The sequence below is a fragment of the Austrofundulus limnaeus genome, unplaced genomic scaffold, assembly GCF_001266775.1.
Source record: "Austrofundulus limnaeus strain Quisiro unplaced genomic scaffold, Austrofundulus_limnaeus-1.0 Scaffold336, whole genome shotgun sequence".
Classification (NCBI taxonomy): domain Eukaryota; kingdom Metazoa; phylum Chordata; class Actinopteri; order Cyprinodontiformes; family Rivulidae; genus Austrofundulus; species Austrofundulus limnaeus.
Genome location: NW_013952738.1, coordinates 183,742 through 195,849, shown reverse-complemented (window position 1 = coordinate 195,849; position 12,108 = coordinate 183,742). Strand labels below are relative to the sequence as shown.

At 37.4% G+C, this 12,108-nt stretch overlaps 1 protein-coding gene across 5 annotated transcripts in view; it reads right to left on the bottom strand.

The window, feature by feature from the left end:
- Positions 1–3,092: 3,092 nt before the first annotated feature.
- The window catches only part of pip5k1ba (phosphatidylinositol-4-phosphate 5-kinase, type I, beta a), a 22,125-nt gene continuing 13,109 nt past the window's right edge, over positions 3,093–12,108 (bottom strand). For 3 of the 5 annotated variants that reach the window (XM_014022583.1, XM_014022579.1, XM_014022578.1), the window contains 6 exons: positions 11,874–11,922; positions 11,712–11,796; positions 11,487–11,633; positions 11,327–11,417; positions 10,721–10,817; positions 7,050–7,241 (listed from right to left, as the gene is read on the bottom strand). In XM_014022583.1, the coding sequence (XP_013878037.1) occupies positions 7,065–7,241; positions 10,721–10,817; positions 11,327–11,417; positions 11,487–11,633; positions 11,712–11,796; positions 11,874–11,922 (646 nt within the window). In that variant the 3' untranslated portion in view covers positions 7,050–7,064. Of the gene's footprint in view, positions 4,740–7,049; positions 7,242–10,720; positions 10,818–11,326; positions 11,418–11,486; positions 11,634–11,711; positions 11,797–11,873; positions 11,923–12,108 lie in introns of those variants that run through there. The other 2 variants (XM_014022580.1, XM_014022581.1) reach the window with 2 other exon arrangements.

The following is a 12,108-nucleotide window of genomic DNA, read 5'->3' as shown; positions in this document are numbered from 1 at the left end:
TATATATGTATATATAGCTTTGCAAAAACACAAAACATACAACGGGATTTTCCAGTACAGAATAGCAATCGCTTTCAAAGCAAATTTGAAGGATTATTTATGAAAGTGTACTTTTTTGATCACTTAAAGCTAGATTATAATGATTATTTTAGTTTCTGGGATAGAAAATGCCAGTAAAACATTTTGTTTGACAAAAACCTAACTCAGTCACTCACTCAAAGAGAAAAATAAAGTTGATTTTGTCTTAATTATGTAAAACATTATAAAAAAATTTGATAAAAACTGTGTAACACATCTGAAGTCATTAAGGTTTAGTTTAAACTACATTTTAAAGAATAATTTGAATTATTTTCCACTTTAAACCAACATTTTTATTTTATTTCAGGACCTGATCGTCTCAGATTCTGCRGTTTCTGGATGCAGCTGATGGAGCTTCCAGGACCAGAGGTTTTGACAAACTGGCGGGCCTCAGGAGATCCAGGACTCCAGCCACTCCTCATTCCATCGCAGGGGGTGGAAGAGATCCAGGAAAAGATATCGAGGAGTAACTGTTTGGGAATTCACTCGGACAGGAAAGTAAACTGGGACAGGAAGTGGCTCCGAGCAGGAAGAACCTGGGCCTCCTCCTTTTCCTGCAAAGGTTTTCATCCATGTAAAATGGGTTCGTAATTGGTCAGAACCTTTTTGATACACGAAGATACACATTTGACCCAAAAACAGTGGATCGACTGGAGTTCTGGGGTGGAGCAGGACAAACTGTAGTGTATTTTTTCCAAATACAGTACTTATAATTATTTAGTTTTCTGAAAAGTTAGAGTTAAATCCTAGTTCCAATGCAAACATCACCCAAAAATGATGTTCCAAATGATAAGAGAGTAGGCTTTGATGCAAGTTTTTAAAAGATTTCTTTTAGGCCCCAAAAACAGCTGGCATTCCATAAACCTTTGAGTCAGCAGGTTCTGACGTTATCAGCCCATTAAATGGACGTTATTAGCGGTTATCAGTCCCATAGAATGGCTTCAGACTGTCCCGACAGTGCCCCCTAGTGGTTTAATATATCAATGGCAGTGAATGTGTAAATAACAAAAACACATTTTAATAAATTTTTTGTCTGGGGTGGGGGGATGTGGTTTTCTGGCTTCCTGTGCCTGGTCTCAGTCCTGGCTCTCCTACTCTGCGGTCCAGTGCTCTACCCATTGCCCTACGTTGGGCCTGCAACAATGGTCTATTTTATCGTAGCCCATGTCATTTTCTCTAAAATTAACCTTTATGCCTCATACTAGCCAGCTGACAGTGTGAAGCTATTCTATGGGACTGATAACCTCCATTTAATGGATGATAACATCCGAAGTGGGTGTTTGAGTCAAGGCAGTCCGTGTTGACTGATCTAGACAAAGGAATACTGCCTGATTTATAGTCGGCGTCTTCTCCTTCGGCCCTCCTTTCGGGTGGTCTTCTCACGGCGAGGTCRTCCGTTTTCCCTTTTTCCGAATCTTCTTGACTTCGGTTTTAGGTGTAATGTTTTCCCTCTACTCCTGAGCGCCCCTTAGTGGTCGCCCAATCTTAAAGCTTATGAACCAATTGTCTTCACTTTTTCACGACCCTAGGTTTTTACATGCTTAAAACTAAACTCTAAATTATACAGTTTAAAAAGAAAAGCACGTCAAACCATGTTTTAATTAATGCGTACAATGTTTCACGTGTTAGTCACAGTCTGCGTTTCATTTAGGTTAACGTACGTTTCAGCACATCAAAGATACATTTTACTTAAACAGCTTCAATTTAATACATTTCATGTATAGACATTTGATCACACAGCCTTTTTGAAGTGTCCACTCGTAAATACGCTGCTATGATCTTCCCTCTTTGATTCTTAACATGTTAGCCGAAGTGCAGGTTTTTTCCATATAACTGATAGGGCTGTGTATTGGCAAGAATTTGGCGATACGATACATATAACAGAGGGGTCACGATACGATATATCCCGATATATTGCGATACTGTAAGCAAGGCAATATATTGTGATATATTGTGATTTTTTGTCCAAAAATTCTATTAAATAAAAACCTCACTGGAAAAAACAAAGAAAAGCTAATGTTTACTTACAATGCTAATGCTCTCTTACTCTCTGGCGCTTAAGAGGTAGAGGAGCCAAATGGCTGGCTCACTGCTGCCAACTAGTGGTCAGAGRCTGAACTACAACATAAAAATGAACGGCTGGCAAGAAGGTTGACGTTTTATACTTTAATTAAAAATCGATACAGGGCTTTAGAATATCGATACAGTATCGGGAAATGAAATATCGCAATATTTCAGTGTATCGATATTTTCTTACACCCCTAATAACTGATGGCCTCATTTGTCCGTTTAACAACAGATTCTCAAAAAAACCCCGGCGGGATTTTTCTTGAACCTGCTCTGGATGGGACTTTTCCATTGTACATGAATTTGGACCTTCTGCCGGGTTCGACAAACCACTTGTTAGTTCAAATGGGTTTTACCTCGATCTTTCTTTCTGGCTGAAGCTCACAGGCTTGAACACCTTTCAGGCTTCTGAGACACTACTGTCTGTTTCTGCAGGCAGCCTGGGACATGTTTTCATCTATAGTTCAAGCCTGTTGTATTTTAAATTACAGCATTTTCTATTGATTCATCCTTATTCTACAGATCACACAATTATGTCTTATACTAAAACAAATATCTACATTCTACTAATAGTTTTCTGTAAAAATGAAGATAACACACATTCTGTCATTACAGTGTTCACTTCAAAGCATGCTGTGTCAGAAATTCTATCAGATCTCAACAGGTCGTATCATTTATCTTGGAGCAGTTTGAGAGTAATCAGCCCGCTGAATTCAGTCTTTGTCCTGAGGAAAACACACGTCTGCCGCCTACAGTAAGCTTTTGTGGCCTAAAAGCAGCTGGTTTAACTGGTTCCACCGGTTCAGGATATGACCCTCTGCCTTCCTCTACCCCTATTATCACTGCGGAAAAAATAAAATCTCTAAAATCTCCATAACTCATGTATTTATATAAAAAAAATATGAATTTCACCATTTATGCGAGCATTAAAGACTATAATCACAAGATAAAGACATTAAATATTTATTTCTTTCTCAGATATTTAGGCATGTAAATTACACAAATACATCTGTACAGACATAAAAGACAAACTACAACAAACCTTCAAAATTAGCTTTTAGCCAACACTGATTTTAATAACTTATTGTAAAGATAATAAAATATGGGCCTAATTATTGCCTGCAGCAAACTCCTACATGGTTACAAATCCGTTAAAATTACAAATATTGAGCTAAAAACAGGTGTAGCTGAGAGTCACAGCTAACAGATCACATGGTCTTTGTTTAAAACGACGCAGCGTGCTATGTGAATGCTAGTTTTTTACTGATTTAGATGAACATAAATCAGTGTTTTATTGTCAAAATAATAGTTTGTCAACAATTCCACATTTATTTTTAAGTGTGAATGACTAAAATTKGCTCTTACAGAGTTTACATGAAGTAGAATTAAAACTATGTTGAAATTATGTCCTGAAACATTCAAATAAATTAGGTTTTATCATTAAAAATATACTAATACAGTGTGAGCCTCCCATGCTAACATCTAACTCTGTGTTAGCATGCTAACAGCTGCTGATAATTTAAAGTACAATTCTTACATGTGAAAAAAACCTCAAACATATGCTGTAAAAAGATTGAAAGAAACAGAAAACAAAGTTATAAACAGTCCTAAACAATTAGCTCTAAACTGTTTTCGCAACTTAGCACAGTTAGCATAATAACATTGTCTATTTTTCTGTGTTAGCATGCTAAAAGCTGCTAATAATAAAAATAAAGTACAATTCTTACATGTGGAAAAAAATTCAAACATGAGCTGTATAAAGATAGAAAGAAACTGAAAATGTTATAAACAATTACCTCTGAACTGTGAACACAGCTTAGCACGCTAACATTAGCATGCTAACATTTGTTTAATTTTCGGTGTTAGCGTGCTAACAGTTGCTAATAAATTAAAATACATTTATGTATGTTTAAAAGCTCAAACACAGATTTTAAAAATATTTAAAGAAACAGAAAAAGCGTCATAAACAGTTAACTCCAAACTGAACACAGCTTAGTTTGCAAATGTTAGCATGCTAATGTTAGCATGCTAATGTTAGCATGCTGATACAAGTAAAGCAGATAACATTGTAGTTTTGGTCATTTTTCAATTATTTATAATTATTTATTTGTTAATTTTGTAAGGATTTAAAAAATATATATAGCAGTTTCTTCTACATATATACAGAGATTCACATTACAGCAGAAATAAATCTGCGTGTTTTATACATAAATAAGTCAAAAGATTTATTAACAGGGCTGATTTGAAAATAACAGCAAATAAAATGATATGCCTGTTCTCAGGGATCCAGCTGTTCAGATTTCCAGAAAAACAAAAAGCAGAAGAGAAGAAAAGTGGAACTCGGACGTTTTACTAGCAGCAAAGATAACGGAAAGAGGAAGAATCAGCCTAGTGTTCGTGGTTCTCGACGCACATAAAGCCAAACTGACACACCAGCTGTTAACACGGAGAATGACGTTTGCAGAGATTTGTTGACCTTTACACAAATAGTGAAGTTGAAAAAGGCACAAAGTGATGCTGAAGGAGGAGAAGCGGCGCGGCGCTGCTCGTAGTTTTCTCCATCCTCTGTGCTGCGTCGTTCTGCTGCATCCTCACTGGAAAATACAAACATGTATAAATAAATATAAATTCCAGAGTAATGATTGATTTTCTTTAGTACTCAACATGTATAGTTGTCTCTTTTAATGTTATAAATAAACAAAACTACCAAAACTGTACAACTTTAAGACTTTAGGGAAATGTTGCCCTCTGGTGGCCATTTGTTTAAATGCACAAATTTTACCTGCAAGGTACTTTATTTCCACTTTTGTACATTTATTGTTTATCTCTTAAATCTCGGTCGATGGGACAGTTTAATAAAAAAAACAAAACACGTTTTTAGAGTTTGTCCAACATTGAGCCGGTTTGTTCTAGATTAATGCTGACATGTTTCCAAAGCTTCAGGTTTAATTTCACCTTTCAGGAAAAAAGATTTGATGTTTTTCTTTGAGAGACAGCTCCTGTGACCTCACACCAGAATATCTGAACCAAACAAACAAGATTACAGTTTTGGTGTGAACATCATAATCATTGTTGGCAATGATTTATTGGTAGGGCTATTTATTGGCAAGAATTTAAAGATTTGATACGGTCAGGATATGATGTATCACTATATATTGCCATATTTACACAAGGCTATATTGGCATTTTTCTCCAAAAGAGTCTAATTTAAAAACTCACTCTAAAGAGCGCACCGTGCACTCTATGCATACAACTTGATTTATTTTTAATTGAGAACGGTATTAGTATTTCCTATTTCCTTTTACGTCCATTTACATCTCTGAAAAATAATTAATCCTTAAAAAGACCAGATTTAATCTGACGAGTCACAACGAGAAGGTGGCTCTAATCAATTTGGTGCCCTAGTCAATATTTCAGTTGGTGTTCTCTTGTGCTATTTTCTAAATGTTACTGCTAATTTACATGAAGTCACGTAAATTAAATAGTTTTGTCTTTGTCTAACTGAAACAATTATAATTAATTTGAAACAAAAAACCTGAAGTCTACCTAATAACTGCCAACATCTGCTGGCAGGAATGATGAACACTGTTCATGTTAACCAGCAGCTGTGGACTGAAGCAGTTCTGGGGGGGTTGAGAAAATTGAAATTTTTAGTAGAAGATTTACTAAAATATCTGCATTTTCCAGCTATTTGAAGAGAAAGTTTACAAAATAGTTTTTTGGATTAAAAAAAAAAACAACATCTGTGGCAAATTGGTCAACCCAAACCAGTTATAGCTCTGCGTAACTTGTCTTTCTTCCAGTTTAGCCCCATCAAAATAAAAGCATGTCTTTGATCAAGTTTGTATTTTTATAAATTGTTTGAAATTAGTCAAACAACAAATAGCAAATACTTTCTCCACCGTATTTTATATGCCAATTTTTGTATCCGTTATTGAAAGATTGTTAAATATTTATTTATTTTTGACGCTCTTAGTTTGAAATTTAGCTGCTAAAGATGCTACAGGCAACAACACATCCAGCACTGTTTGTGAGAGCAGATAGTTATTTAATTCAGGATAAACCGCATAAAAATAGAAGTTTCACACTGTTGAACATTTTAGTGAACTTAAAGCTAACCAATCCGCTAACAGTTTCCAAAGTTAGCAATCCGCTACATTAGATGCTAGTTCCACTATTAGCAGCTTATTAGCACTGTACCCACCACTAACTTTACATAAAATCATAAGTGAACTTCCATTTTCCTTATTGTGTTTTCCACTTCCACTATGAGCAGCAGCAGTTAGTTTCGACTGCATCATGTGATGCTTTTATTCTGAAACATCCTCATGTAGGAACAAAGCAGAACAAGTTCATAAACCTGTGGAACCAGTGATTATTTTTAGACTAAATYTACTAGATTCTGATAAAAAGATTTTTTCCCCTGTCCCCCATTTGTGGCGCCCCCTAGATGGATGGCGCCCTTAGTGTTGGCCTACACTGCCTATGCCACGGGCCGGCCCTGGTACCGGTGCACAAACCCACCAGCCGTGGTCTAAAATCAGTTGATTCAGTGTCCAAACGGAGAAATCCTGGAGGTGAAAACAGGCAGGAACACTTTACCCAATCAGAGACACAGAAGAGTTGAAATATTCCTGCAGTTTCGGACGTCTGCAGGCGTCCCACAGAGCCTGGCTGCTTCCTGCGGGCTCAGAACCAGCTCCGTGTAAGCCCCGGCCAGGATTTGAAGGTTACGTAAGAGGAGAGCRGCAGAACAAATCATGGAGGTTTTTCCTCATGCTGACGGGATTGGAGGTAGCGAGGAAGAGGAGGAAGACTGAGCCGAGTYAGACAGAGAGGACGTCACAGGGTGCCAGTGGGACTTCCTGTCCCCCCCCACACAGAGGAAAGTCCCCGAAGGGTGCATCAGAAAGATGTAATCATGCCATGCACGGGGACGTCTCATGACTCAGCGCTTCCATTTCTGACATGAAGCGTTTTATTAARGAAGCAGAGAGAAGCTGAGCGACAGAAAGATGCAGCTTGTTTAGTTCGATGCTTACATTTAGAAGAGGCACTGAGCTCCAGCTGGGCCGCCTGGATGAGTCTGTGCGAGGCTGAAATCAGTTCACAAGTTAATGTGGCAGGGATTAGAAAAGACTCGTGGAGGTTTATACGAGACTGGACAAGGAATTTATTATTCTTTGGTGAAATTATCCAACAAAATGTCTCAGTGAAATGATGGGGTCGGGACCCCCGGTGGGTCAGTGAGGGTACTGAAGGGTCAGTCAGGACTTTTGTTGTTGTTACGGCTCTTTATTCTGTACGGTTTTCAGCAACTTTTCTTTCCACAATTTTTGTGCTAAATCAACAATTCATGTATCAAAACATTCAGCTCCTTCAGGACACTCCTGCTATGACTTCAGGTATTTCAGCAGTTTATACTTTTTCAGCCGTTTTTGGTCATTTTTGTTCACAATGAAAAATAATAATGAAAAGTTCCTGTTATTATTATTTTCAACATCCTTAAAACCTTTCAAAATGTTCATAAATCTTTACAGCACTTTTCACATCTCACTCTGGTTYGGCTCCTTTGTGCTAATTTCAGCTTTCAGCCTTTTTTTTTAGCCTTTTAAGCCATTTCAAGTGTCTTTCTGCCCTTTTCCACTAACTTCAACCTTTTTGTTCTTTTTATGCTAATTTAAGCCGTTTTCTGCCTTTTAAGCCACTTTAGCTGATTTCAGCTAATTTTAGTTTTTTCTACAAACTTTACATTTTTGTGAGAATTTCAGTTTCTTACTGCTTAAATCAGCAAACATATGGTCTTTCTGCTTCTTTGTGCCAATTTCTCCAGCTTTTTCAGCTACTTTTTAGCTATTTTCATCTCGTTTTAGCGAATTCATAGCTATTTTATCAAACATTGCAACTGTTTTACACTTTAGTTTTTCAGCTAATGTGAACATTTACCTTCTGCCTGCTAAATCTAGCTTGTTTCTGCTATTTTTAGCTACATTTCTGCTCTTTTCAGCCTTTTGGACACATTTTTATAGATTTCATTACTGATTTTCACATCATTTTATTTCTGTTTGCTTTCAGCAAACATCAGCTGTTCAAAGTGAACTCATTAAAAGTTTTGCTGTTAAAAGTTTTCAGCTGCAGCAGTTTTAACTAAAAGTTTACATTTTTTGTGCTTCTATAATTTTCATTCTGCTAATTTTATGTATCTTTCAGCTGTTGTCTGTTATTAAAGCTACTTTTTAACCATTTTCAGCCAATGTTAGCCATTTTTAGATAGATTCAGGTAATTGTGATGATTTTAGCTACTTCTTTCAGCTGCTTAATATAGGAAACATGCTTTTTCAGCTACTTTATAGCTACTTCTCTGCTATTTTGGCTATTTTACAACAAATTGCAACTTTTTGTACGTCGTCTCTTTTTTCAGTAAAAACCTTTCAGCATTAACTGCATTTTCACAGAAAATAAATTCTCTAGTTAGACTTTTTGTTTACATGTTTTTTTTATACATGTTTTCCTTTTTCAGTTACGTCTCCGCATCAAATCCACAGTAAGAAAGTGTTTTATTCAAGCTTGATTATCAGCTACTAGCTGGGTAGCTGTTRGCTTCACCAGAAGTAGATTTTAGCTCGTCCACCTGGACAAGACAAATGTCTTTCAGAGACAAGTTTGACGGTCAAACAAGAAGAATGTTGATCTGGTCAGAGTCGTCGAGGCGAAACATTTGGACCTAAGAGCTGGACGGTTGAAACATGGACACAGTTGGGTCAAACTATCGGCCAATTTCTGTTCTTCCTATTTTTTCTAAGTTACTTGAAAAAACATTATTTAATCAACTACTTCAGCATCTAGAAGCTAATAATATGCTAARCAATAGCCAACATGGTTTCCRCACGTCAAGGTCRACCATGTCTGCATTAATTTTATTCACTGAACAAATACGTGCTGCTTTGAACAAAGGTCMAGTAACTGGTGCTGTATATAWTGATTTTYGTAAAGCGTTTGACACAGTTGATCATTATACTCTCTTACAAAAGTTGATTTCTTTTCAACTTTCATCATCTGCAATACAAATGTTTTCCTCTTATTTGACTGACAGGTGTCAGGTTGTGAAACATGGAAGCTCTGTGTCCGGGTCTCTGTCCTGTTTCATGGGAGTTCCGCAGGGTAGCATACTGGGCCCATTGCTTTTCCTATTATACATAAATGACCTTCCAAAAATATTGAAGTATTCAAATATTTTAATGTATGCTGATGATACTGTTCTTTTTTGTCTGATTTCAATATTGAATCTATTGATAGTCAGTTACAAGCAGATCTTCAGACATTTCATGGTTGGCTTCAAGATAATCTTTTGTCAATTAATATTAAAAAAAACTGTGTGCATGTATTTTTCCTCACTCAGGAGACATTTCAATATAACAAATCAACTCACTTTTTAAACAAACCCCTTGATATTGTCACTACCTACAAATATCTTGGAATTACTTTGGATTCTCATTTGACTTATCGTGATCATGTACAAGTCTTAACCATTAAGTTGAAACTGAAATTATACGTTTATTCAAAAATTAGATCCAATCTGACATCTTCTGTTTCAAATATCTMTCTTCATGCCATTATACTCTCAACCATGTCGTACTGTTTACCTGTTTGGTCTCTTACAACAAATGAAATCTTAGAACCCATAGTTAGGCTCTACAACAGGGCCTACAAAATTCATAAAAAACTTCCTGGTTGGACTCATCACTGTACAGTTCTTTCATTGTCTGATGCCTTGACTTTTCAGAATTATGTTTTGTATAGTGGTATTAATTTATATTTTCAGGTCTTCCAAGGTGCCAATTATGGAACTCTCTGTGCATTGTTGCCCAAATCAAATTCTGGAAGTGGTCATTCAACTAGATCTGTTACAAAAGGACAACTGATATTACCAACTTTTAAAAACTGTTACGGCCAGAGGTCTTTCTTCTATGTTTATACTAAAGCATGGAATGACATTCCTCAAAACATAAAGTCCATTTCAAAACTACAGCCCTTTAAGAAGAATCTTGTCTGCCATCTGCTGGACACTTTTTGTTGTGCTCATATTTAGACGTCCTATTTTGCAAATGCTGCCTTCCTGAAATTTGGTATGCTTGTTTGTCTTTGTGTCTATGGTGTATAATGATGTGATTGTGATGCTGTAATTCTGAGTGTTTTATGTGCTGCAGAACAGGAASCTGCTGTAAAACAGCAATTATGCTGAGTCAGGCTTGATTTTTAATCATCTTTTCCTGTTAAATCAATAAATCAAATCAAACCAAACCAAACCCTAAACACTCATCAGAACTGGATTCTGAATGAACGTATCGGACCAAAACCTAAAGTGAACCCTAACTGGTCCAACCGGTTGGGYTTGTTCCAGAAAAACCCGGGCGGTCCTTCACTCCTGAGGTCCAGATATTACAGGGGCTTACAAATATATTTATCAGTAAGAGTTGATAATGACCAGTCAGCAGAGTTATTGCTGAGTCATGCTTGTATAAAAGTATTCATTTAATGTTTAAATCAGATGTTTGGTAAATGAAACCCGTCCTACCAGGTAAACGTCCAGCTCTGTGTCCGACTGGCTTCTGTTGAGAGACGCCAGAGGAGAGTCCACCGCGATGGTGGAACTGGAGGCTCGTCGTTCCTCACTGCAACACAAAACCAGTGTCGTATAAAGTACCACAAACTGATAGTAAAAGTACAAGTATCTTACCAAAAATTTACTTCTGAGGGCTGCGGCCAAATGTAATAATAATATAATTCATGAAATACAAATACTTCTTAAGTACAGTCCTTTTATTTGAATGATTCTGTCCTGCTGGAGTGTGACATGATTTGTTTGTGTACAAACTAATACACTATCAGAGTTTTATATATTTATACTTCTCATTCAACCACAGTTAAATTCACTCTATAGGAGGCTCAGTTTATATGGATAGTTTTTATTTTTTACAATAACAAGCTGGAATGAAAACAAGCAAAACTTAAAATAAAAGTAACGACTTTCTACTTCTTGTCTTTTTTTAAAAATGTAAGGGGTAGAAATACGCTGAAAAATAATTACTCAAGTAGAAAGATACCCAGAAATTCTWCTTAAGTACAGTAACAAAGTATTTGTACTYGGTAACTTTACAGCTCTGGGGTTCAGAACACGTACCCGTTCTCTGGGTCCTCTTGGACGTCCCTGCTGGACTCGCACGTCAGAGCGGACTGTGGGAGAAGATCCGGTTGTTTGGAGGAGCTGTAAACTGCAGCAGAGAGTCAGGACAAACCAGGAGGCTAAAACTCGACTGAAACAACAGTCTGGTGTTCCTCACAGTTTCCGTCCAGGTTGTCGAGGCTCTGGGTCTTCTTCTTCTCGTCCTTGGCCTCCCACAGCGGGGACAGCACCTCCTGGGACAGGGACTTGGCCTGGCCGGCGTGGAGCGAGCCCCGCCTCCTCCTGGAGGACGCTCCCCTCAGAGCTGCAGGTTCACGGAGAGACCTGGTCACCGGAGAGCCGCCTGAAACACGGCGCTCAGAAACCGAGGGGCGGGACTTACGGTGCAGCTTCTTGAAAACGGTCGTTCCCATGAACTTCAGGAAGCGGTCGGCGTAGAAGTTGGGCCTGTGGACCGAGACCGTGTCCTGAAACAGAACAAACTGAGTCAGAGCTGAGCTATAAAAACCTGCAGGGAGACAGGAAATGATGCAATCTAACGTACCCCGTCATGAACGAGAGCCTTCCAGGAGTGTTCCACTTTCTTTATGAACCTGAGATTAAAAATAAATCATTAAAGGGATCCACGATTAGTTCTAACAATCAATAAACATTTATTTTAACTGTAAAATAAAGACTGTAAAAATCCTGTAAGATGTTCAGTTTTTAGCATTTTTAAAAATATATTTTAACACGGACAGAGCCATTTTATTTACACGCAAAGCATTCTGGGTAAATGA